At 41.2% G+C, this 27,894-nt stretch overlaps 1 protein-coding gene across 7 annotated transcripts; it reads left to right on the forward strand.

Annotated features, from left to right (window-relative positions):
* The first annotated feature begins 493 nt into the window (after positions 1–493).
* Positions 494–27,894, forward strand: palm1b (paralemmin 1b). Of its 7 annotated transcripts, none has more exons than XM_031309987.2 (8): positions 494–862; positions 15,016–15,147; positions 15,828–15,872; positions 15,995–16,037; positions 17,635–17,715; positions 22,381–22,496; positions 23,220–23,290; positions 23,535–26,860. In XM_031309987.2, exons 4-8 carry the CDS (start codon positions 15,996–15,998, stop codon positions 23,912–23,914), a joined length of 690 nt encoding a protein of 229 aa, XP_031165847.1. In that variant the 5' UTR covers positions 494–862; positions 15,016–15,147; positions 15,828–15,872; position 15,995; the 3' UTR covers positions 23,915–26,860. The 7 variants fall into 7 exon arrangements, 4 of the variants coding, with proteins under 4 accessions (XP_031165847.1, XP_035850388.1, XP_035850387.1 ...); XR_004895666.1 differs by lacking the exons at positions 15,016–15,147; positions 15,828–15,872 and adding an exon at positions 27,879–27,894 and having other exon boundaries at positions 495–862; positions 23,535–23,949; positions 24,006–24,096; XR_004106836.2 differs by lacking the exons at positions 15,016–15,147; positions 15,828–15,872 and adding an exon at positions 27,879–27,894 and having other exon boundaries at positions 495–862; positions 23,535–24,096.

Consider the following 27,894-nt stretch of genomic DNA (forward strand, 5'->3'; position numbering starts at 1 on the left):
AGGCTGTGAAGCCATTTAGCCTCAGAGCCTGAGGCTATTTATGTAACAGCATGAAATTACACATCTTTAGGAGTCTTAACATTGAGCGGTTCCACCACTAGATGGAGAAGTGGGGCAGAAAAGCTGAACGAATGGTCCTTTCTCTTCTGGAAGGAGACATGAATTTGATCCCGATTTTAGGCTGCGCGTAGCCTACACCACGCTCTTCTGCAGCCCTGAAGCAGACAGTCAGGTTCATTTGGACGTCATATGATAAGGCTGGAGAAGAGCCAACAGGGCCCCCGTTTGGGGAGGAGGACCCATATCTCAGTCAACGCGCACAGCCAGGGCCCCCTTTATCTCCAAAAGGCAGGGAGGCGTATCCTTTTCCCCTTCTCCCATTCCCCTTCACATACCACTCTCCCATTCCCCTTCACATACCTCTCTCTCTCTCTCTCTCTCTTTCTCTCTCTCTCTCTCTCTCTCTCTCTCTCTCTCTCTCTCTCTCTCTCTCTCTCTCTCTCTCTCTCTCTCTCTCTCTCTCAGCCATGCACTAACTAGACTACAACCTGCTTCAGACGACGCCCCACCGCCCATGAGAATTCCACTTAGGGCAGAGCCAAGTCCGTCGTGCGTCTTTTTCGCTCGAGAGGAAACCATCGGGGTTTTATTATTGTCGGGTTGCGCGCTCAGGCTGCCCACGGCATCACCTCAGCAATAACAGGAGGGGTGCCAGCCAGAAGAAAAAGAAGAAGAGGAGGAGGAAGAGGAAGAAGAGGAGGAGGAGAGGAAGGGGTATAGAGTATTCTGCTCAGAAAATAAACAAGAAGACACCCTGTTTGGAACACGTCTGTGGCGGGAAGCGAAAGGGATCTGCAACTGAGTAAGTCGTGATTTACAGTGTGCGGTGCTTGTGCCCGTGTTTTCCTGTGGCTGACCTGCTTTTGGGGGTTTGTCCAGCGGCGCAATATTTAAGCTTCCAGCCCGGCAGCATCCTTTTGACTCTGGCAGGAGGGATGATAGAGCGGCACAGAGGGATGGAGACAAGGGGGAAATACAAATAAGGACAATATATTTTGGCGGTGTCTTTCTGTGCCAGTGAAATTCCTTACTGTAAACACGGCCGATGCGTTAATACGAGGTTACAAATCACAAGAGGCGCAGCATCCTTAAAGGGACATAAATGCACATTTAAAATAACAAGCTCACAATAAAGTCAGGCTCTGGTTTGGAGGTGAAAAATAGAAAGAAAAAAATAGCTGCATGAGCATGTCATATTATCAGCTTTGAGCCTATTAGATCCCCAGAGGCCCGCTTTACTGTACTTTGAAGCCATGATAGGCCGACAGGTGTAACGGGACGACATGTTTACGCTAATGCCTTTAATGATCCACCATGTAGCCTAATATCGATCTGTTTTGCGAGGAGAGTGTTTTCAGGATGTCTGGGGGGGGGGGGTTTATGCCTCGACGCGACGCTCCAGTGGCGCCAGCCGTGCATGGCCGTCACTGCATGGCTGGGAGATGCTGAGTGCCTGGCTATGTACAGGCTGTGGAGGAGAGGAGAGTAACGGGCTATTCTACGGTGTGTTGTGATGTGAGCAGTCTGCTCCAACATGGCGCGCATGAGCTGAAAACCCTTGGCCATTACATACTCCTGTCTGGAATTCACACTGTGCAGTGGACCAGGCAGTCGGGTTTTATGTGATAGCAGAGAATGAGTCTGTGCATCCCTAACTGCCTGAGCTCAAATTCATTTCAGCTCAGGTTGCCCCTGGTGATAGAGTCAGGCTCCTCTGTCCTCTCACAGTAACACGTAGGCTTGTGTGTATTCTCCTTCTGTTTCTATTCCAGTCTCTGAATAGAACAATATCAATTGAACCAATTTTTTTTATTTTTTTTTTAACTCTGTTTCTGTAATTATGTTTGATCACAGCAGGTGACACCAGACAGCGAGTGTGTTTTTGTTTAGTCTTGTGTCCATTGTTTCTCTCCTGGGTTTCTGTCCTGTGAATAGACTTCACTGTTGTGGACAACATCTTGTTGACATTAGATCACCAAGTTCATGATGACAGCATAGAGTCTGTAAACCAGGGGCGGAGCCAGAGGGTGGCTTCTGGGGCTATTAGAGGCTATCTAGGGGTTATAGAACTTATAAAAATAGTAACATTGGACAGTTTTGGCCTCTCTTTAGGTGGCAGCTGTGAAAATGAGCCATGCTCAACATTTGTTGTGTTCTGGTTTCTGAATGATAAAGAAAGTTGGAGAACAATCCGATACAAAATAGGATGAAAAAAAGCAACAAATATGTGGAAAAAGCAACAAAAACATTGACAAAAAAAAAGCTTTTCAAAAAAGTGACAAACGATTAAAAGTAGGATGTTTAAAACTATTATGTTTTCCCCAAATGATCTACAGATTTTTCTGGCATTCTATTAGCAAATTACCTAAAAAACTGAATCGTTTGTATTGGTACGAATACAAAAAAAAGGAAGTGCACTGTTTGTTTGTCTGTTCTGTCATTTTATTGTATGAGCGAGACATGTTAAGTCCACCATAGGCTTCATCCTGGCTGTGTGTGAGCTGAGGGTCTATATCCGGTGGGCTGCTCTCTGTGTTGTGTCAGCGACTGGCAGTAGAGCTGACAGCACTTGTCTTGTCCACCCAATCATCATGTGGCATTATGACTCTGGACAGCCACATTTCTGCGTGTCAGATTTTGTGTGCTTATCTGTGTGTTTGCGTTTGTGCTGCTTTTGTGTGTGTGTATTAGTCAGTCTTTGCATGTATGCCCCAAAAAAAAAGAAAGAAAAAAAAGATTGTGTTTGTGTGTGTGTGAGAGAGAGAGATGGCTGTCTCCTGGCCTGACAGGCTGGGCACTGGGATGGATCTGTTTTCACCAATTTAGATAGGGGAAATGGGCTGGTAACCGGATGGTCCTTCATCCTAATCTTGGACTGTCAATGAAAAATGAGGTGAAATGTGAATGAGTTACACTCCTTACTACCAACTAACTACAGTCAAAGTGCCCTTTAGTGAGCTCTGCCTATCAGAAGTCTTCAGTGAGCAGGACTGGGAGTGAAAGTGTAAAACTGTTGCCAAAAAGAACACTCACTTACTGCCCTGATAAACAGCTTGAATAGGCAAAGTACATCCAAGTGACGTTACAGTTTTGTCGCTGACAGTAATGCAAAAAAAAAAAAAACACCCCAATGCTCACTTACAGTACAGTCACACCAACATGTCATTAAAGTAATCAATATCATTATATTAACAATGGATCACATTGCTGCATGTATGTGAAAGGGGGTCGCTCGTAGTGACAAACCACAGAGAATTAGCACTGTTCACCTTAGCACTGCAGAGCATTTAAGCATCTTTCAGCCTCATTTTGGGGCGGTTTTCCAACCCCAAATCTTTGCTGTTTTGGTTCAGTCTCACAGCTCTCGTCAACATCGTTCCGCATGCAGCAGAGAGCTGTTTTAATCCGAAAAGCACCAAATGGCAGACAAACAAAGTTAGGGACTCACTGGTGAACATAGTGCAGCATTTAGCAGTGTCAAGGTAATGGAGATCAAAACTGAGCTTAAAAGAAGACTGGATATTTGTCCGTTCAGAAACCCATGTCTAAATGATTGCTAAAGTTGCTCCCTATTTGCTGGATCTGTAAATAAGCAACTGTTTGCTAACACGTTCATCATATCAACTTGCAGTTAGTTAGTTGTTTGTTAGGTGATCGTACCAACGTCAGTGTTGTGTTAACAGCTTGTTTCCATTATAAGTGACAGCAAAACACCTCATGTTCTTTATTTCTCACATAACACTACCAACTGCTAATGCATGACTGCAATTTGCTAGTATTTTAGTGGCAGAGCTGGTTGGTTCAACATTATTACCAGAGGACAGCAGGCCTCTCACGGGTTCACATCCTGCCGTGAGCGAGTAGCCCCAGAGTGATAGATATTGCTAATTATCCTCAATGACCTTGCTGTCATTAAGAAACCAGTGATGCAGTGGTTATAAAATCAGCATGGTATTCAAGGAAAATGAATGTCATGCATTACAGAAGCCCTCGCGGTTACTGTTTTGTGCTAAAAGATGGTATTGTAGGGAAAGAGAGGAAGTGGAAGTGAAAGCTTGCTCAGCAAGCATACATATAAGGAGTAACATCTGGGCAGATAGTAGACATGGGAGCTATTATTTGATAAAGCGATGCAATCCACCTGGCCCTTTCTGTCTCTATGGGTTTTTCTTCTCTTTCTATTAATCTCTGCCTCCTCTTTTCCTACTGGATAGTCACTTTTTTAATTTTCTTTCTGACTATCTATCTCAAACCTCCCTCCTTGCTGCTTTGTCATGACAGATAAGGCGAAAGAGGATTTGTTGTTTCTACTCTCTTCCCAGCAGATCATCTGTCTTCTGATAAACTGTCATTTTTAGCCACAAAGTCATTTTAATCTCAGAGGGAAATGTGCTCAGTGGTGTGTGTGTGTGTGTGTGTGTGTGTGTGTGTGTGTGTGTGTGTGTGTGTGTGTGTGTGTGTGTGTGTCTCTTATGCACCCCTCCCAAAACACGTGCACACCCACACGCTCATATGACGATCACCAGTGTTGTTGCAAAGATGATATCAAAAGCACTATTGATAAGCAGCAGGGACAATGCATCCCTCTTTTTGCACTGTAGATAACCTGAAACTAACACCACACACACCCATGCACGCGCGCACGCACACACACACACACACACACACACCTGAAACTAACACCACACACACCCATGCACGCACGCACGCGCGCGCGCGCACACACACACACACACACACACACACACACACACACACACACACACACACACACACACACATTCCCATCTGGTTTAAGGGGAAGGAGGAGATGGAATAGTAGGTCTTGTTTTTAATAATCCCAGAAGAGATTGGACAGGGTGATACTGGACAAACATACTTAGCATAAACAATTCCTGAGCCTCTTGAGGGCCTTAAGTGGGGATTGGGACCTTGCCATAAGGGAAGGCACCTATTTGGTCTAATGGTTCCTGTGTTAACGTTAAGAGGCTGCTCCAATAATGCAAGTCCATAGGCTTCCTATATCCGGATATATAGAGTTTACTGATTGACCTGAGGATCACCAGGTCCACTATAGAAATTGACTGTCTGTAAACGTGAAAGCAGTTCTGTCAGCAGGTCATGTTAATGCTAATGTTTGTACATTGTTCCCGCAAAAAGATGCAGCCTAAGGGAAAAGTCAATAATTAGAACCACCAACCCATTTACGCATTCCACTTCAACTCTCTTAACTTCTGGAAATATGTTTAAGCCCTAGAGGACTAATCGAGTAGTCGATCAAAAGAAAAATAATAGCCTATTTTGACTACTATTTTGATTAATTTTTTTATTAATTGATTAATCGTTAAAGTAATTTCTTTTATGCAAAAATGTCACAAAATACTGTTTTATATCAGATTAAATTGAATATCTTTAGGTTAGGGCTGACATCGCCTTGGAATTGCAAAAGTGGGATGGACATTAGTCACTATTTTCTGACATTTTATAGACAGATAGAATAATCTACAAAATAATCTGCAGACTAATCTGTATTGAAAGTAATTAGTTAGTTAGTTGCAGCCCTAATAGTTAAAGACACAAATAGGCATTTTGTAGCATTTTTTGCAACATATTCATAATCTACCAACATTCCTAATTAGCTATATCCATGGGTCAGGACATTAGGATTTCCCCCAAGATTTTTAATTGCAATGCCTATACATGCATTCATATTAAATCATGTGAGAGCATTCCTACAAGGGGAACACTGTCCCAATGTCTGCCTCTGTTGTAGTTATCCTTGTTCATTCTGCCTCTGTGCCGGTTCATTGCCATTTCTCTACCTGTCCACTAGATGCCCTCAGACTTTTCCACTTGTCCCCTTGACCTGACTCCCACATCCAGCCACTCCCTCTCGCCCTGCAGTAACCCCTTTTTCCGCCATTTCCATCATCTGTCTTTCCCCACCCACCTGATCCCCATTTCCCTAATTAGTCTAATTATATACCAGCCCATTTCCACCTGCACTTTGTCAGATTGTCTTTTTTTTGCATTTGTAAGCCTTTCCTTTTACCTGTCTGAGCCACACACTGATGATTCTCCACCTAACCCCTTTGGATAAGTTTGCCTGTTTTGATTCCCTTCCTGGTTTTGGCCTGTGCCCGTCTTTTGGTTCAAGTAAATCTGAACTTTTAAATCAACCTGTCCTCCTGTGAGTCATGGATTTGGGTTCACGTTTGCTGTTATTTCTGAGCTGTTACACACATTGTACAAAATCCAGTTGCTCTAGTGTAGCTGTTCTGTGAGAAGCAGTAGCAGGGAGATTGACCCTTTTTTCTGGAGCACCCATATTCAAGCCGTTTGGTCATGTTGTAGAGCTGCTGCTCTAGTTCTGAAGTGTCTCTGTTCTGAAGTGACCTGTTGCTCACTTTGTATAGGGCTACAAACAATTATTTTATCAATTAATCTTGCACTTATTTCATTGGTTAATCAATTAGTCATTTAGTCTATTAAATGTCTGAAAACAAGTCCAAATCCCCATCACCATCATTTCAAACAGCCTAGGCTGTGGCTTATTCAACTGACAGTCTAAAACTCTAAAAAGATCTTGATGCTCTTGTCATATCCTATCATATATTACAAGAGCATATGATAAGTTCTTGACTAATCAATAACAATGAATTGGTTCTGCTCTATATAGCAGTAAGGCTAGTGAATGCATCCCTATCGTTTGCAGTTTTTATCGTGGTCATGGACCTTCTGTTCTGTTTGTTCTTTTCTATCAGCTTTGTGATGTTGCTATACGCAACCAAATCTTTAACCATGTAGGTTATCTGTCAATTTATATTGACTCCTGCTCTTGTGTCCAGAAGCTCACGAACTTCTGCATCTGTTGTCTTTGGCGAGACACTCCCTACTAAAAATACACAGCTTGTAAATCAGAACAGATTGTTTAACAGGTGGGAAGCTAAAGGGCCTTTATATCACTCTCAGCCATGTTGGCTGTCACTCCACCCTGTTGCCCAAATTTGGATTTTCTGATTAGTAAACCAAAGTCCAGGCTTTGAAACAACCCAACACAGACCTATATGTGACATCAAAGATGCTAGATGTCTTTCTACAGTCTACAAGCTGGACCTGTGTTCTGACCTCCATGCAGTGGCTGAAATCAAAACACAGCAAGTGTCAAAAGAGCTGTAGCCTCGACGTGCATTCCCTGGATATATAAAAAAAATGATCAAGCAATCCCCACGACTGAACAGATTTGCAGTGTAAAAGTGTATTGTTGTGGAAGTAATGAAGGTCGAGTGTGGTCAAGTGAAGAAATGCGGCGAGCTGATGAAGAATCCAGGGAGAAGAAACCCAGGGTGGGGACATCGTCTCAGCTCGGGACTTACAAGCAGGGGCGTCGGACTGGGGGGGAAAAGGGGACTGAGTACCCAGGGCCCTCATGTGAGGAGGGCCCAAAAAGATGCTAGAATGAATAGCTGTGGATGCGTGGAGGGGCCCATAGAAAATGCCTTTCTACAGGGCCCAGAATTTTGTGCTACGCCCCTGCTTACAAGAGGCAGAACAAGAAAGGGGTTTCTGCAAGGCATGTAAGAACTGGGACAGACACTTTTAGTCAGGTTAGGAACTTATGGCAGAAGTGTATCTAATGGTTGAACAGCAATCGTTGAGCAGCATTGCCAGACCTTCCTCCATAGCGCTGCGGAGGAGGGTCTGGCTAGTCCACACAGCATACCTGGATGGGAGAAAAACGTGCTCTGGTTTATTGGCATTTCTTTAAACCAATCACAGTTGTCTTGGGCGGCACTAAGAGCCGGATGGAGCCCAGGTGCTGCTGCAAAAAGGAAGGAACTTGTTTTGGTGGAACGTGTACGTTCAAAGGTTGTTTTAGTCGTGCAAGAGAAAACTCAGATTGGACAGATAGTCTAGCTAGCTGTCTGGATTTACCCTGCAGAGATCTGAGGAGCAGTTAACCATAGTCCTCATAAATTGACCAGAGTTTATAATTCCAACACAAAGGAAGTGTAAGGTAACGGACATCTGGCCGAAAAGAAGGACATCCGGCAGAATTTCTGGCGGCACCGGAGCAATCCTGGAAGTGGAACGTCGTGGGTAAAGACTACATTTTTGTAACTTTCCGAGACCAATAATCCAACAATCAGGCCCACTTTATGCGTTGATTTCTCAGGTGTGCAGAGGTGACAGAGTGGGCTGGATTTATTTTTTTCTCTGAAGCTCTTTTTTCATTCTTTACACTTCTATTTCCCTTTTGTGTGCAACATTATGAATTCTTTCAAGGAAAGATTGTTCAAATCTGTGTACCATGATCCATGATTCTTATGATGGCAGGCTTTTCATCCCACCTTAAAGTGTGGCTGGAACAGCTATAGATACAAATTTCCTTCAGATGTAGTCAGATGACACGTTGTACCAACTAGCTAGTTTTAGGTTAACCCTTTCTTTGGAGTGCTCTGCAAGCTATAGAAAATACAAAAAAAATATTGCTGTTATACAATATGTAGTACAAAGGTAGCTACATTTCCAGCTATGCAACTGCAATTTAAAAACGCTTCACTATTGCTGCTTGCACAAAGGCCCTGGCCAATGGTTGTCAAAAGCGGGCATGGTTGTTTGCTTGTCAGAAAGTTACACACATCAGGTGATGCAGACTATCCCTTGCTGAAAGTTAAACTGGATCTTTTTAGCATTTTCAAACTGTCCACACAACACTGAAGAAACAGACTGTGTATTTGCCTTCAAGGGTCTTTGCACCGATCATGGACAGTACTACGCAACCTGTGAAAACGTTTAAGGTTAGGGTTACATGCAAAGACTGTGTACAAACTGGGGCCATGGAATTTGAAACACATGGGCATTTTTACCGGATAGGGTGTCTTGCTATTTACATTATTTACTGTAGGTGTATTATGGGTATTGTAGGATCAGAGGAGCTTGACCAATGCTAAGAACTACTGTAAATCTCAAGATAGCCTCTGCTTCTTTATTCTGTCTTTTACAAATCCCCCAACATTTTTCAATCACAAAATAACGTTTTTAATAGTTCCTCTTTGTTACCTTGCATCAAGGTATTCATTTCATAGAAAATCTTTGACAGAAAAACATTTCTTTCTGACCTCCTCATCCCACCCCATGTGCCTTAGTCTGTGTGTGGCTTCTCATTCATTTGTCTTCTTACACAGTATGTCACTCTCCTCTGTACTGACAGAGCTGTTATTTATGGGGGACCTTTGGTGGTGAAAGGAGATTTCCCCTCTGACCCCTGGAATACTAACATGTGACCTCAGCGGACGTCCTCAAGTTTTTATTGGCACTGTACTGTTTATGTTTGGCAGACTGTGTGTTATGCCTCAGATAGAAGGATGCAGAGCTGCATGTGTGGTGGTGGAGAAGTCGTGGTGTGGGTATCGGCCTGGGACGAGTGTGTGTGTGTGTGTGTGTGTGTGTGTGTGGCCAGGGCAGGGAGGAGTATTGTTGTCCCTGTGCTCTTTTGGCTGAAGGAAGGAAACTGTGGAAGTGGGGAGTAGAGAGAAGGAGAAAGAAGTGCCACTCCAACTCAGTGAATGTGAAGGGGATTGGAGATTAGTTTCCTCTTCCAGACTCTCTCAGTTTTCTAATGCAGGGCCTGGGTCATTAAGCTCAAGAGTCATTTTCACAGTCATCATTCTTTTTGAGGAGAAAACATTGTTGTGCCTGACAGTGTTATTCTGTGTGTATGTATTGGGCTGTGTGTGTGTGTGTGTGTGTGTGTGTGTGTGTGTGTGTGTGTGTGTGTGTGTCTGTGTGTGTGTGTGTGTGTGTGTGTCACACTTTTTCATTCAGGAATAGCCAGATATTACTATCTTGTTCACATCTGGGATCTTCCCAGATTTTAAGTAATATGAAGTAATTAGTGATTCAATTTGACCTATATATATATATTTTTTTTTTCCTGCCTCTCAATTCCATCTGATTTCTACACAGGAGTTATTTGTGTGAGTGTGCTTGTGTGTGAAACCATTAGAGGCCATTTTATGCTGGGTTTCAAGTTTCATAATGGCTGCGTAATATCAGTTAAAAGGTTCTTGCTGCTATGAATGAACACCTAACTTATTTTCCTTTCCGAGGCAAGAAGGGCTTTGTAGAAATAGGTCATTAGAATCTGCATGCCAATATTGTATAACTGGAACCATTAGAGGCTATTTTCAAGATTATTTGTTGTAATTTGGAACATTATATGAGTAGCGTAAAATGAGTGTGTTTCTCTCAGTGTCTTTCGTTTTTTTTCTGTTTGGCTACTTGTCTCCTCTGGTTGTTTGGCTTGATAACATACCTGTTGCTCTGACTGTAAGATATTGCCTCTCTATTCTCTGATTGGTTAACGAGAAGGTTCCTAATTGGCCAACAAGCTTTCAACTGTTCTTTATGTAGAGTATGTGGTTCACATTTCACATTTCGGTATTCAAATCAGTGTAAAATACAGTTATGGTTTAGTTTAAAGGATTATTAGGCCGGGGATATTCTATGTTTGCCACAGTCAACCAATTCCATAAAAAGAATAATACTTTCTCAGCCTGTCTTTGTGGCTCTCAGCCCTAAGCCCTTTCGTTTCCACTGAATCAACATCTTTAAAAACATCAAACATGTCATGAATATGTACTTTTTTTCATTTCTTTTTTAAAGCTAAATCATTTTATCAAACATCTGGGCACTGTATTTTTTTTTGCAAATGTTACTTAAACAGGAGTAGTATGGATCTGATGAGGACTATTTTCAGTGGTGGATTCAGTGCACTAGTCAGTTTTCACGGCAGGTGATAAGTGTATAACGTGGTGTATAAGAGATTGACTCAAAATAAACTACAGTGTCCAGGTTCATCGTAATAAGCGAACATGTCATTCACTGTCATTGGCAGAGAAATGTAAAGAAAGTTAAATCAGGCTTGTTAGTAGGATTACTTCAATGTCAGTTCTTTTGTGAGATTAGTTGACACTAAGAAAAATATATATGTCTTTTTCATTCTTTTTCGCCCCATATGGTTGCAACGTTGTAGGTGTTAGGTCAATTCAGACATTGTGCATTGAAGTGTTTACTATCTGATGAAGCACAGATGCTTTAACAACAAGCTTTTAAAAAAAAAAGTGTGTGATCGTGGGAGGCAGGATCAGAATCAGTCCAATTCCAGGTTGCCGTGGTGTTTGTTTAAGATAATCCTAGATTAGTGTTGATGAGACCTAGTGTATCTGCCACTCCCCCCGACAGATAGACACATAGATGGATGGCCCGTTGCTGACACAGTGTCACACAGTGTGACATGTCTAACTGTACGGCTCAGTACAGCGTGTACTTGCTGACCTTTTTACTCCCAGACTGTGTAGCGTAAATAATGAATACAAAGACTCTTAACCCAATTTTCGAAACAAATTGGCTGTGGTAAACTTGGTTCCTTTACAAAAACAAGCTTTTAAACGTTTCCAAAGTGATGTTTTTGATACAGCAAGGACAATCATTTTGTAGAATGAAAGTGAAAATAATGATGCTATAATGAACCAGAACCAGCGTTGTTGTAAGATTGGAGATATCTTATTTGGGTTTGGTGCGTCCTGTGAATTCAGTAGAAAGGAAGAAAAAAAACGTTCACCTTGGAATGGAGTGTTTTAACCATGATATCGCTAAACAAAGATGCTCAGCAGGATTATCATTCATTTAGCTCCATGCGCATTAAAATAATCACTTTTAGGCCATTTCATTGTTGATGGAGAGTGTGTAAAGAGACTGCTGGTGCCAGAGGACCATGATACTATTAGAAGAGGATGCTGGTGCTCTGTGCAGGCAGTTAATGTGTTCCTGGAAACGCTACAGCAGCAGTGCACTCAACAGGGAATAGAGCTGGTCATTAGTCTGTTTCTCTGACTTCTTCTGTCATGCACCTGCCTTGACATATTGACAAAAACATCCCTAGTTTTAGTCTGTTTTTTTAGTTTGTTTGTATGCAAGTCTGCCGGCTAAGACCACTTCTTCTCTGAGCCCTGTCTGACTGATAATGTTGATCTATTATATTTATCGGTCTCAATATGTTTCTGCTGGCCTGTCTGTGAGCGACTGCCGGCCTCCCTGGAAGGATGTCTTCCTTTCTCAGCCATTAATGTAACTACTCTTCTAACCACACCGCAAAGATGCCTGTATTTGTGTCTGCTTTCCTTTCTCCTTGTTTGTCCATAATTCATGAGAGAGGCAGCAAGACATAGACCCACAGTGTTCCAACAAGGTGGACATATTTTCTTTCTCCGATAGATCTTAAAAATTCATTACAGCTGTAGCCTAGAGGTTAGAGAGGCAGGGCTAGCATTACAATTTAGGTTTGAATGTTGGGACAAGCTTGGAAAATCTGAGCACTTAACTCCCAATTGGTCCAGTGGACATCTGTTGTTAACTTTGGCATGAACTGGAGAGTTTTGATCACAACTCACAACTAGATTTTCCACTGTCACTGAGGGTTGATTGTTTTAGGTGCATGGAACCGCCGCACCACCAAAACCAGATGTTCTTCAAAGTAAAGTACTAAAAAAATATTGTTTGGTATTGACCCCAAAATTCAGGTTTTGTATCAGCCTTGGTATCAAAACATGTCAAACACTACCCAGCTCTAATTAGATGCTCATAAATGGCTCTGGAACAAGTGTTCAACATTGTCTATAAGTGTTAACACTTTAAGACATACAATCTACAGTTTCAATTTGCATATTCAAATTATGTCAACATAACTGACTTAAAGATGTCAATAAATATGTTGTGTTTAATAAACCAAAAAAATAATCTATGCTATGTTTCCCCTGTTAATATTACATAGAATTCGGTTTTCAAAAAAACACAAATGTGGTTAAAAAAGTTCTGTTGAAGTTGAGAGCCATGTGACACTTATTTTGTGTCAGGTGTACGTAACCCTCATGTTACTATACTGGGATGTTTTGTGTGCAAGCTGTTGCCAATAACATTTGGAGTAGCGTGAGCCAATTGGGATTTACACTGTAAGTTGGTATATTTAAGGGGAAGAAGTGTCCTGCATTTTCACAGCTAATGTATCCAACAGAGGTTATTACAGTAACATTACAGTAAATGAAAAACATGTCACTCCTGCCAGCGCCTCTGGTCTCCATGCAGTTTGCGCCTGTCATAGCTACAGTATGCTGTGGGTGTGTTCTGCCTTGTCTCTGCCGATGTTCACATGTGACCTTTCCCAGGTCAGGATGGTCAGCCGGTGCTTTCAGGCCTCCTTCATACCACTGGTGAACTGATCCAGATGTGTCCCCATGATGCTTAGTCAGCTAACTGCCCTGCTTCTATTGTAACCTGAGGGCTAGGAAGGGAAGGAGATTTAAGGGAGAAAATAAGTTAGAAAACACTGTCAGCGCACAGCATAAACAGTACCTGAATGAAGGTCTTAACAACATAATGTAGTTTTAATTTTGGAGATGTATTTTATTATTGATTAATTCATTTTATTCAGTCTCATTTCACTCAGTGCATCCCCAGATGTGTTTTTAGTGTTCTTCCTGTTTGTGCTGGATCAGGAAAAGCGAAATAATGTATCTAGACAGTACTGTGTGTGTGTGTGTGTGGTTGATCAGATGATTGTGGTTTTAATTTTTCTCCAAAGCGTCTCCATGTGATGGTAATGTGGCTTGGTGAAAGAGTAGAGATCAGTGTGGTGTTTGAATTTGTAGTGTGTGCATGAATCCTGCATATTACAGAGTGTCCTTCCATAACCCTAACCCCTGAGGTTTTTAGTGAATCCTGCAGCTTCTGTGATTAGATAGTGGACTTACAGGCATGACAGAACATGTATGCTTCTTTATGTTTTGAAAGGAGCCAGTGTTGCATTGCATGCCTTTGTGTGGGAAATAAAAAAAGAAAAAAGAAAGTGTGGCAACTAGGCCAACCTGAGGGCAAGCTAGGAATAATTTGCTGTATTGATATGCTCACAATTCAAGCTTTGTGAGTATTTAGTTGGGAATGATGAATTAAATGATGCAAGCAAGTTAACAGTGGGTGTCCTGGCCCCTCATCAGGAGTGGTGACTAACAGTGATCAAACAGTTTTAACACATTTTACTGGCACTGGAGAGGGGTGGGTGGGGGGTTTTGTAGAGTTGTTGTGGCAAAGTTGTTTTGTAAGAGTTTAGTTTGGACCATTGGATAGAAATTAGAATCCCATATGTTGTGATACAGTTTCATTTCAGGCTGGAAAAGGCACACTGCTGCTAAGATGTTGTGATCACTTAGTGTGCTTCATGCACCGCCTCCAATCTGTAAAAAGCTAATGTTTTGGGCTACATTGCTTATCACATTCCAGCCTCACTATAAAGTTTCCAGATGTCTTATACGTATTATAGCAAAATGGAGGACTGCAACTATATTCATTATGGATTGTTTTGCATTTGATTTGTCAAGTAATCAATTAATCGTTTGGTCTATAAAATGTCAGAAAACTGTAATACAAAATGTCCCTCACAGTTTCCCAGAGTCCAAAGTGATGTCTTCAAATGTCTTATGTCTGACCAACAATTCAAAACCCAAAGGTATTCACTTTACAATGATATAAAACAAAGAAAAGTGCCAAGTCTTCACAATCCAAAAGCTGGAACAAGGACATTTGTTTGACATTTGTGCTTCAACAATTGATCAATAATCAAAATAATTGACACATATATTTCTGTTGATCAATTTATAGATTAATTAACTAATTGTTTCAGCTTTAATCTTACTTTTGGTCAATTCAATTTAGGTTTTTAAAAAAAAAATAGAGAGGCCATGAACAATTTCCTACTTGGAAGAGATCATGTCAGCCATTAACTACAGAAAAAAATAGATAAAACTTGATGTAAGATATATGATTTTTGAGAGAGCATGTCTGATATCTTTGTCCTGTCTCAGTGGAGATAGAGTGGCAGTCCTTCTACTCTTTCTTCAGCTCTGCATCCGTCCATCCTCCATCCTGGAGCTCTGGTCTGGAACCTATTAAAGCAGGAATCTCCAGCAGCACCCTGCTAGCGCATTAGCATGCCTTCCCCAACTCTCCCTGACAGGAAAGAGACACTGATGCGAGCAGACCATAGACAGTTAAATAAATGGACCAATAGATCCCGTTGCTCTGGACGGAGACCAGTGAAGGATATTAGAAGCACTTTTCAGGTGATGGCTGAGCGTTACTGCGCAGCCTCAAACTGAGCTTGAAGACGTAGATGTGACGTGAGCAACCTGTCTGAAAGTTGGAAGTCTTCTGGTAGCTGTGCCAAGAGAAATCTCAATCATTCCCAATCTTGCAGAGACGGAGAGCGTAGGTATATGTAAGGAGATAACATAGACACAGGCTAATTATTGCTAACTAAAATGCTAGTTAACATTAGTAATTAAACTTAAACAGCTAATGTAAGTCGAAACTGCCTGCGAGCTTCTCCTGTACTAATACGGTAATTCCTCTACTATGCGACAGTAAGTCGCGTGGTTATGACACAATCGTTAGCCTATTTTTACAAAAACGTCTGCTACAGAGCCATAACGTGAGGTACAAGGTAATGGAGCCTTTTATACATTGTTGTGTTTCTTTAGATATAAACAATGGACAAATAAAGTCTTTAAACGCTTCAGATGTAAAGTTATTCGCTGTCAAAGTGGCGCCAAAATGAATGGCAGTCAATGGAATGCTAACGGCGGGTGATGGCTTGTTAGCATCAAAATGGCACCGTAGGAGGTACACGTTGTGGAGAGAGGCTTACCCCCTTGGAGCAGACAGATATTTAACCTCAGTCACCGGGAAGTCTTTGGAAGGTAAATGGCTGGTGAGGGAATGCTAGTCACTGTGTGCCATGTCTGACGCTGGTGGTCATGTGTGGTTAAAAAAAACCAACTCTCTCTTTCTGCCTCTATCTGTCTCTATTTCTTTCCTCCAGGATGGCTGAGGTGTCACAAGAGGAGAAACTCCAGGCCATCGCTGTAAGTTATTTGTATACACAAACACACAGTCTGTCTCTTCCTTCTTTCTGCACACACACACACACACACACACACACACAGTGCACACTAATGGCTGTGGAAACAACAAATCATTGCAGCTTGTCAGGGTCTGACCGCCCGTCTTATTGACTCTTGATTCTTGACCATACACTGTATATTAATGGACAACGCATCCGGTTCGGCGAATTGCTGCAAATGCGGAAGTGCCTTAAACCTGCATTCTATCTGAATTCCAGCAGGGGGTGACACGTGCGGTTGCAAAAGGAGGTTGGTTTCTGTAGAAGTCTAGGAGAAAGTGACCCACTTCTCACTTGATTTATTACCTCAGTAAACATTTTCACAATGAGTTTATGGTCTCAATCGCTAGTTTTAAGTCTTCTGCAACACAGAATGATGATTATGGTCTTGTTGATTTTAAAATCGGCGATAAAGCAGGGGGTGTTTTAGGGCGTGGCTATGATGTGATTGCCAGTGAAAGTGTGTAATGTAACGTAGAGCGTAAGGGCTCCTCCCTCACTCCTCCCTCTCGTCTAAAATCGTCACATCCGCAACCAGGATGGCTGCGCCCGTAACGGCAAACTTGACAACTCACAGCAGATCTCCACAAACCAATGGGTGACGTCACACATGCTCTGTCCATTAATATACTGTCTATGCTCTTGACTCATGACTTTTAGATACTGAGAATGCGTTAACCCATTAGAGTCCATCCAATCTCTATTGGTCTTTCATCCTTTCGGTTTGTTTTATCTTCTCTCTCTTTGTCTTTTCATACACACATTATCTACAGTAGGTTTCTACCCAGTATAATTATGTATTTTGGGATATACATTTCCACAAAACATTTAGAATGTATGGCAGACCCAGTTACTGAAGTGCGTTTAAATTTGGTTTGTTGTGACTGGTTTTACAATCCACTAATTCAAAATCATCAAACAGAAAGGAAATCTGAACATACTGAAACGTCAAACCTTTGAAATATCTGTCAGAAGAAATGGCCTCCATAGAAGGTACTTAATGTAGTATGATAAATATAACTTTTATTGTCAACATTAGGATCGCAACACTTCAATATCGAACAGTTTCTCATCAACATTTCAAACATTTTCCTGTAATGGACTTGGCATATTGAGTGAACAATATGTGCCTATAAATATATAATAGATACAGTACCTGCACACCAGCTTCCATCTCTTTCTCTCTCACTCTTTTTCAGACACAAGTAATTACATTGATTGACACATAATGTACTCAGTCAGCAAAAGTTACCATTAAATCATCTGCACTACCTTTAAAGACTAGGGCTGAGTATGTTTTGATATCGATGTCGATATGATCCTTGAGTTTAAGTTTTTATACCTAATGCATTTGATGCCCAGCACTATTAAGGACACAGTGTGGTGTTCATTAAAAACATCTGTTTCATAATGTTCTTAGTATTGTTTTGTGCCGAGTAGTTGTAATGTGTGTGTGTGTGTGTGTGTGTGTGTGTGTGTGTGTGTGTGTGTGTGTGTGTGTGTGTGTGTGTGTGTGTGTGTGTGTGTGTGTGTGTGTGTGTGTGTGTGTGTTGTAACAGGAGAAAAGGAAGAGGCAGGCAGAGATTGAAAACAAAAGGAGGCAGCTGGATGATGACCGACGACAACTCCAGCATCTCAAGGTACACACACACTCACTTCCGCATACATCACATTTGCATTTTGCACATGCCCTGTTTTTCTACTGTACTTGTGAGAATATGTTTGCTGATTTTCGGTTATTTTAAAATAAAACTAATAAAAAAATAATGTGAGATATTGTCTGCAAACAGGTGGAGTTTGCTAATGTTTAGAAGTCATTGACTTAGTTGGTTACAGTACAGTTAGCGGGGTTGGGATGCTCTTTTTTACTGCAGCCTTACATTGTCATTTGAGCAAACAGAATCACACTGATATATAGCAATATTGTGCATTTAAGACCAAAATGTAGAACCACATTGAGCTTTGATCACTGCAGTGTGCACAGGACACACTCATATGTCCAAATCTTTGCACAGGAAAGGAAACTGCAATGATTTGGACAAGCTTTACTTCATTAATACTTCTATGTCCTTAGGAGCGGGCTTGGGAAACGTGTTTTCAGTTTACCTGTTATGTCCACCTTAGGTTGGTAGATCCAGGAAAGAAATCCATTCTCAGGTCTCTAAATCACACATTATTTTCCACACTGTGGACACCTCAAGAACATTGCATGTTGTAATGAGAGTACCTGTAGTCATCATGGTTGTACTTAAACACACAAAGAACAATTTAAGACAGCTGGAAAGTAGATGCTCTTAGCAGACTGTGAAAAAAAGTGCATCGTTATTCCCATATTTAAACAATGTTGTTGTCACAGCCCTGCTCTATGGCCAGTCAATACTCTCCACGTCAATACATTCTGCATCTTGGATCCAAGCCTGCCATTCCAAGTTGTGACACTTGTACCTTCCCCCTCTCTATGGCGGCACATTTTTCAACCCGCCTTTGAGCGTGGCCATAAAAACGTTTTGCTATCCAACGTGGTCAGACTACACAATGTAAGAACCAGTTCTCTTCTCGTATAACCCAACCCTATATAATCTTAATATGTCCTTCTGTATATCTGAAAATATGTCCATCCTGTTTGGTTTAGGGATTAACATGCTATACCATCCCTTTGTCTTCTTTTTTTTTTTTTTACTTTGTTGCTGTGAAAAACAATACTAAGTTTGGTATCTGGCATCTTAGCTGTAACTTCACTGCAGCCATAGCTCGTGTTGTCTTTGCCTTGGTCATCACCTTCACCTTGACTCACAACTTTCACCATCTTGTATATATGCACCTAGTGTATTCGACATCCTCTGACAACACTTAAATCCACTTTGTTTGAAATGTACTGGAGTCCACACACTGATAAATGAATGTGTTTATGGATAAAATAAATTCCACGTTTAATCTGAACTCCCTTACTCTTACCAGAACTTGAAACAAAGCTGATACTGAACTGTCAGTTCTGTGTTTTCTGTGGAATTAGACACCCACACAACACAATTAAACCCAGCAATTCCTTTTAAATCTATCCGTCCCACATAGTGAGATACTCCCTCACTGTCATAGAATGTTCAGAATGGACAGCAGATAACACCAGCAGCTCCTCCACATGCTGTTTATACACACACACACACTCCCTAAAAAACACATTCAAATGTGCGTGCATGTGGACACACACTCATTATATCAGAGCCAAGGCTTTTGTCAGCGTATGTGTCAGCACTATCAAAGCTATTTCAGCCCCGGACAATTCGGCAGGTCACAGATATGAGCAAAGGTTGCGGTGTGTATGCGCTGGCGTGGACGTGTGTGCGTTTGTGGCAAAAGTGCCTGTGACCTGTGCTAATTGCACTTGCGTGCTCCCACTTTTCTCTTTTTTCAGAGCAAACCTTTGTAAGTGTGTGTGTGTGTGTGTGTGATCGTTTTTGTGTGCGTGGCTTCATGAAAGAACACAGAAGCCTCAGACAATGCAGAGGGCTTTGGCAGAGGAAACAGATTTTTGTCCCACTCCCACCAACAGGAAAGGGCTCTTACACCCACCGCACCCCGCTTTCGTCTCTCTCTCTCACACACACACACACACACACACACACACACACACAGAGACACACAGAGACACACCGAGGGGAAGTGTAATCATGCTGTACAGGAGCATTAGAAGGCTCTTTGTGCAAACCACAGCAAGTATTGCTTTTCCAGAGGCGGCTTTCATGTGGAAAACCCAATAAATGTCTCCATTTACACATTACGTTGGGTGTACCTGCCCCACCATTAAATCACACAAATGGCCTTCAGGATCACAAATTGGTGAGATGACGTAATACAGTGTTGTTAACACAGAAAGCATTAATAGTTCTGTTTTTAATTAACCAGCCATGGCTGATATGATTAGGCATGCAGCAGCTGGCAGTCTCTTTAATCAAAACCTCTGATTGTCAACATACTATCCATCAAATATGTAACACGCACAGTTTATAGGGAAGCAGTAATGTTCCAAAATGAAATGACCAGTATACTTGCCATTGACATACTTCTACAAAGTAATTAGGAACACAAACTTAAAGCCAGGCAAGCTGTTTTCCCCTGTTTCCAGTGTTTGTACTAAGCTAAGCTAACTACCTCCTGGCTGTAGTTTAATATTTACCGTACAGACATGAAAGTGGTATTAATATCAATCTTCCATCTAGTTCATGGCAAGAAAGCTTTTTTTCCCCCAAAATGTTGAACTGTTCCTTTAAAAACAATATTTGATAAAATAGAGTCAGCCTACATACTCTGGATCAACTTTATTTTTTGAGAAACTGAATTATATATTCTCAAAGAATAAAACATTTTGGGTTTTCACTTTGTAAAATAAAATATGCAAAATGAATGTTTAAATAAAGCTCTAACCACAACAGCTGCTCAGTACATTTGGAGGTGTGCGTGTGTGGTGTGTGTGTCTGTGTGTGTGTGTGTGTGTGTGTGTGTGTGTGTGTGTGTCACAGTTCCGCCCTTTGTCTGCTACGTTGGCAGCTTTTACTCCAAAGAACAATGGAGAGAGAAGTAACTTCAGCGCTCCAGCTTTACGACTGTTCGTGCAGACTGGTGTGTGTGTGTGTGTGTGTGTGTGTGTGTGTGTGTGTGTGTGTGTGTGTGTGCGCGCGTGTGCGTGTGTGCGCACGCATGAGTGAGTACATTAAGTGATGTCAGGCATTGGGGTAGTAGGGTGTGGCTGAGAGCGAGCAAGATTGAGAGAGAGAGAGAGAGAGAGAGAGAGAGAGAGAGAGAGAGAGAGAGAGAGAGAGAGAGAGAGAGAAGCATAGTTAGATTCAGTGCCCAAGAGACCATGCAGGGCTGGGGTATGAAGAGTGTTGAATTACACCGTGAGAGTGTGTGTGCTGTAAAGCTCTGTTTAGCTGGATGTCTGGAGCTGAATTACTCAATGGGGAAAGTAAGAGTTAAAACAGAGCAACAGGCACTTTAACAGATAAAAACAGATAAACACGGATTGGAATTGAGGAAAATACATTCTGACATTTACAACCTGATACATACCATGCACAAACGTTCAGGGAAGTTCATGAACTTTAAGATGGATAGAGATGCATACAAGAAAGAGGAAGGGGCGGAGGTCGAGTTGGAGAAGAAGAAAAAAACGAGGGGGAGTCTTTGCTGTAGAAGTTCTTGTTGCATCACTGGAGAGGAATTCACATCAAGCACAGGTCCAGATTTTCAGTCCAAGTCATGAAAACAAGAGCTTTTTTCTAGCTCTTTTCCATATGGCAAAGCAGAGTTGAATATAGCTGCACGGTTGCGACAGCTGCGAGTAACACACTGTTATATTTACCTCAAAGCACGCCAAGCATTTGCTTTGATATTAGCTTATCTACAGGAGGGAATGTGGATGGGCAGTCAATAATGATACAGGACTGTTTGGAAATGGATGGAGGAAATAAACATAGACTGAAAAAGATAAAGAAATAGAAAGCAAGAGAATAACAAAGTGAAAAATCCACTTCAGAACAGAATATACGTATACCTTTTATCCGTGTTGTTCTTCATTTCAATTCATATGTAGTATTTAATTGTCTTGTCCTCGAACTAACTTTATCTACAGTAACGATAATGAGACTAACAGTTTACAATTTAGTCGCAGTCATTGCTTTCATCTTGCCCATGAAGATTTTCTTGTCATTATTGTCAACCTCTAGGAAGTGTTAGATGCGGTTTAAGATTAGAACTATTGTGCTTTTATCTGTCAGTGACTTATCTAGATTTCCAATCCCATGCTCAATTGAATATAACAGGAGAATTACCATATCATAGTTTGGATTTTTCTGTTGAATGGCAGAGGTTTTGATGCCCCTGGCTGGGTGCCATAGTCCACTTGGCATGTACACAAGTATGTGACAGAAGTGGCAACAGTCAGCAGAGTAGTGCTGGACGCACTCACTGCTAGATTTGTGTTGTAGATTAGCTAAAGGTCAAAATACCCCTAATCTCTTCTGAAAGAAATTACACTGATGTCTAAGTGAGAAATGTGAGAACGTGATGCATTTTGGGTGATTGCATTTCTCCTGATGAATTAATCAACTGCTCCTGATGAAAGAAGCATGATCAAAAGCCCTCTCAATGCTTACTCTCTTTTCAAAATAGCTGACATACACACTCAAACACCACAGGGGAAAATTGTAGTAAAATGTGTTGTTTTTTTTTTCTTTTCTTTTTTTTTTTTACAACAAATTAAGAATTTATAGAAAAATGAAAGCATTGTCTGTGATGTCCTCTTGCAGTCGAAGGCACTGAGGGAACGCTGGTTGTTAGATGGAGCTCCAGCGGAGGAGGAGACTCAGAAACGTCTGCATGAGGACGAGGTGAAGACCAAACTCCTGGAGCAGGTCATTCTCAGGTCAGCATCTAAAAATTCTTGCATGTCTGATCTTTGAAAACGGATCTTTGCAGAAAATGAATGAAAGCAAGTGAATGGGTCAAATATGTAAGCATGCAAACGTTTGCTCAGGTGGTGCATTTTTCCAACGCTAAAGCAAAACTAAAAGCTGCGGGACGAATGATGTATCCTCTTCAAGTCACAGCTATATTAAATCATGCAATATAATTCTTATGTCACAGTAGACAACATTAGAGACAGAAGGGGTTGATATGTGCAGCTATACTATGTTTTGAAATGCAGTCACAGTCAGCTAACAGGGTTGATGATGCTTTTGATGTCATGTGAGGGTTATGCGTTGCGTTACAGATTATGTAATCCAAATTGAGTATCCCGACTAATTCAAATCTCAAGATATGGGACATTGAAACCTGTCTGTATATGTCTGAGTGCCATGTCCAAGTATAGGTAATGGCATATGGATAACCAGTCAACATTTTTGTACATTTTTAATTTTGCCTTTTACTAGAAATGTTATTGTCAAATATTGTAAGGACACTGTGGCTAACATGGTTCGTAAGATAAATGATTTAAGGAACACATCTTGGTAATACATTTGCCTATATATAGCCAGTGTCAGCCAGTAGTATTATAGTCATAAATAGTCATGTAAATGAATTACTGTGCACGTGTGTGTGTGTGTGTGTGTGTGTGTGTGTGTGTGTGTGTGTGTGTGTGAGCCAGGCTGGAGCAAGAGATTGAAGAACTGGAGACCGATGTTCCAGCCAATAAGGGTGTGGCCAAAGAAAATGGAGGTAAGTACCCATGGCAACATATGATCACACAGGAAACCATGGCAACGCAGCCACCTGTGTCGGAAAGAGAAAGCGAGCTAATAACGGCCTCTTCATTTGCTCTATTAAGTTGTTCCTCTCTGCCAGAAGTAATTACAACAATATTTCCGTCTTTCTTTGTCTCTTTGACTTTCCCTGACCACCCTCTTTTCTTTCTCTTTTTTTCTCTCCTAACCTCTCAATGATACTCTGGTGCTCCCTATAGGTGAGAATGGAGTAGTGCAGAGCTCTGGTCAGACCCCCAAGAGAGAGGTGACAGGGATTGAGGCCAAGCTGCTGGGTCCCAGTCCTGACCAGGCCAGCGCGGACAACCCCGTCACCCTGGTGTTCATGGGCTACAAAACCGTTGATGAGGAGCAGGAGACCCGCACAGCCTTGGGAATGGAAGGGGTGGATGGCAACGTCAAGGCTGAGTTTGTTGTGATCGAGGATGGGGAGGGGAAAGCAGGAGGAGAGGCAGCCACAGAAGAGCAGGCTCCACCCAACGGGAGCATGGCGGAGAAAGAAAAGGCCAACGGAGGCGGAGAGGATGGAGAGAAGGAAAAGGAGAAGAAACAGACCTGCAAGTGCTGCACGGTCATGTGAGGTGTGTGTGTGTGTGTGTGTGTGTGCGTGAGAGCGTGTGTCTGTTTGTGTATGTGTGTGTGTGTGAGCGCGTGTGTGTGTGTGCGTGCGTGTGTGATTGGTGTGTGGGTAAGTACAGACCTGCACCTGTGCAGGAATGTGTGCCATTGCATGTGTCTGTATTTGCGTGTGTGTATGTGTGTGTTTGTGTGTGTCCAGTTACACAGCCAATAAAACAACAATGAGAGCCAATACAAGCTCCAGCTACAACAACAAGAACCACAAAGACTCATAAGTACACTTTACTCTGTATACTTTCTCTGATATGTCTTTGACTTTTGATTTCTATTGATATTTTTCTATTTTTCTGTCTTGACATTTATATTGTATTCAGTATGTATATCTTTATTATGGGACTGTGTACTGTAAGTTCATTGTTATTATTGTTGGAAAAAAGAAAATGTATTAGCTCTCTGGATTGTACTGCTACCCGCTGGGGGAAATCTGGAATCTTTAAATCATTTAAGTCAAAACAGCAAACTATGAAGGATACCGATACTTAAATATATATATTTCTCTGTGTAGGCCTACCAACTATTTATCGGTCAATTTCATATTGCAATATTGTCTAAGATATTATTTTAAATAGTATTTTAATATATTGATATGAAATTATGTTTTATACAATGTATTTATTGTTTTTGGTTCTCTATATCATCTCCAACCATTAACTTGCATGTAAGCACTACCAGATTTGCGTTACAATCATAACAAGTGTCTTTGCTTTGTTAGACTCATATGTGCTCATATCTTTAGTCACACAAGTCTTTCTATCAGTAACAGTTGATATAATTGCCAGTGTTAGAGATGTGCATTGAGTTTAAAAAGAACAGCACGGGGACAAAGCGGCTAATTAGAACAGTGACCATATTGCAAACCGCATTAGCTTCTCATAGATAATATGTGTGACACATGTACACGAAGATCACAGCTTTTTAATTTTTTAAATACGATGGATACGCTTGCTTTATGATCAATAGAGTCATGACGAACCATTGCGCAACGATTAGAAATGCTGAAATCATTTTGTTCTATCAACAGTAGAATCAATGTAAATCTTATAAGGTAGCACTGCATGAAGCCTTGCAACTGTGTTGACTGTCTTGTCACTTGTTAGGTCTGAATTATACGCTATCACGTTCACATGAATGTAAATCCAGGGGTTAAATTGGGATTAGTTCTACCATTAATGAGAAGAAGCAGGCTTGCTCAGTTTACCGTAAAAAAAAAACAAAGCTTTTTGTCTCTTTTTGAACCAAATAAAAATGATGATACTGTAATTTCACTGTGTGTTGGTCGGCTGCTGGTTTCTGTCCTGCTCGCTCCCAGTTTAACCCCTGACTCTTTGTCTGTAGAAACGGGCCCAATAGTACTTGAATAGATTTGCAGAAAAAGATTTGGGGCATTTGAATAGACTTTTCTCACTAATAATGATACTCTCTATCTTTTCAGCCATAAGAACACAATATAAAGAATTTGGTTGTGCCCAGGTACCCAAGTTTTTTAGTAGTTAAAATATTAGAAATATGCCATATTCTATAAGGAAAAATCAGTCTAACCAGTTTAAACAACGCAGGATGCTAGCAAGATACATCGTGCATGTATACGATAACAATTCAAAGCCCTGAAAGCCTATTGAAATACATTTTGGCTCTAGTTTACTAATTTGTTTGGCAGACAGTAGAGGCCATTGACGTTCTGGGTCGGTGATGCTACACTACCAAGGCTTCTGCTTCCCCCCCCCACCCCGACTCATCCATATCTCTGATTCACCCACACACCATCCCCATTATCGCCATCCTCATCGTCAAACACACACAGCCCCACCTTCTATGCTCGGAGACACGCAGTTTGAAAACCTCTGAAGTTGGTGCTAATCCTGAGTCTTGTCTAACACTCTCCATCCACCGACTTTTCAACTCGCTCTCTCTCTGTCTTACTCAAATCGCTGATGAGGGGGATTGTGGGAATCTGCCTCCTGCATACACTTGTAGAATAAGAGTCTTTTGCAACCTTCAGTGCCAGATGCATTCTCTCATGTCCTGCCTGCATTTACCACCAGAGAAATTATCCCTTCGAACATTCCAAAGGGAGGTCAACAGGCATGGACAGATGAAATATAGTCTATGCTTTCCATATGTACAGTTCCACTGTAATTGTACAACTTGCAAATTTCTTTCTGATATTGACTCATGTTTTTCTTTCCTATGGCCTCTTTGCAAGGCGGTATATTGTATTTGATGTGTGTACTTTTTTTTTAAAAAGATGACTACATCTGTGTATTGTTGGTGCCTTTGTCAGGTTCAGTTGGTTGGACTTGTCTGTCTGCCGCCATTTTTAGACTGGGGTTTTTCTTGCTCTGCTCCTGGTCATGATGACCCAATGGGAAACACTGCCTTCTACTCTAGAGGGGTACTACACAACTATGGAAGAATATTATTCTCATTTTCACATAACTATAAATAAATGCAGCTCAGAAAATAGGTAATATGCAGACTACTGTTGGTGTCTTGAAAAAACTTTGTATCCTGTTATAACTTTAAAGACTTGTTGATTTCACTGTAATTGACAGATTACGTTTTTTATTCCACACATACAAAAACTGCAGCCAAAGTTTAACATTTTAAGGGGATACAAACTTTATGCAAGAGACTAAATGACGTCTATGTATAAATGTCTAAAGTCTATGTATGTATGTATGTATGTATGTACAGTACACGTGCGTATCTGCATACATACATATGTAGCCTATACATGTAAATTTGTTGAGCTAAAGCTTTGCCTAAATGTGGGTCTCTGGGACAGCAGCAGAAAAAAGCAACCTTGTGTTAGACCAATGCCTGTTCATCTATTCTGTGGTCGTCTAAATGTTTAATCTTGAATAAAACTACTGTTTGTTTACAGCAAGTCAGATAAATGTGTATGTAATCAACCAAATGTACACATGCTGTAGATAGTACACATAAGCCATGGTTACTGATGTGTGTGGTTTTGGCATCTTGATGGGAGTCACAGATGGACCCCCTTCTGTGGAGACGTACACACAATAATACTCAGATAAACCATCCTTTTTTATTATAAGACTTACGCAATTGGCAGGTAAAAATAACACTGCAAATAATCCACAATTGAACTACCACTCATTTATGGAGCATGGATAATGTAGAAGAGTAAGCTGTAATTTGAGGAGAGATATTATAGACCGGATGGAAACGTTCAACACAGAGCGTTATCGAGAGCAGTTCCACCAAAAGTACCTGTTTATTGAGCATAAATGGAATTTCTGCGTTATTAGAACTACATGTTGGCTGGGCTATTCTGTAGTGAAGTGCACTACCTAGAACATGCCACTAGAGAGCATAAGTCCACTGTTTTGGAAGTTGATCCTGTTACAATGTTGTCAAATATACTGTAAGGCAGGGGTCTTCAATGTCTTTTTAACCCAAGGACCCCTTAACTAAAAGAGAGATGAAGCAGGGACCCCCTACTACATATATTGTATAAAAGTGAGTTGCATATTAAACTGGGCCTACAATAATGTGTAGAGCGGCCTAAAGTCTTTATACATACCTTTTTAGTGCATAGAATACTAAACTATGAAAATAGCCTTTTAATTGTTGGCATGGTTTTATAAATCATGTTTTAATGTTAAAACATACATGTGGATGGCTATTTTAGGAACTACTATAGGCCAGTAAGCATATCATCATAGGGGAATTATATTTGCTAATAATATGTTAGATTCATGTTAAAACTTTTTTTTAAACTTCAAAAATTAAGACTAATTTGAAAGCCCCCCTGCATTGACTCTGAGGACCTCCTAGGGGTCCCGGACCCCCTGTTGAAGATCCCTGCTGTAAGGCAAAGATCTTGAACAGGAGGTCCGGGACCCCAGAAAGTTATTAGCAACATATTATTAGCAAAGGTGTGTGTGTGTGTGT

This window comes from Sander lucioperca, chromosome 18 (genome assembly GCF_008315115.2).
Source record: "Sander lucioperca isolate FBNREF2018 chromosome 18, SLUC_FBN_1.2, whole genome shotgun sequence".
NCBI classification, from domain to species: domain Eukaryota; kingdom Metazoa; phylum Chordata; class Actinopteri; order Perciformes; family Percidae; genus Sander; species Sander lucioperca.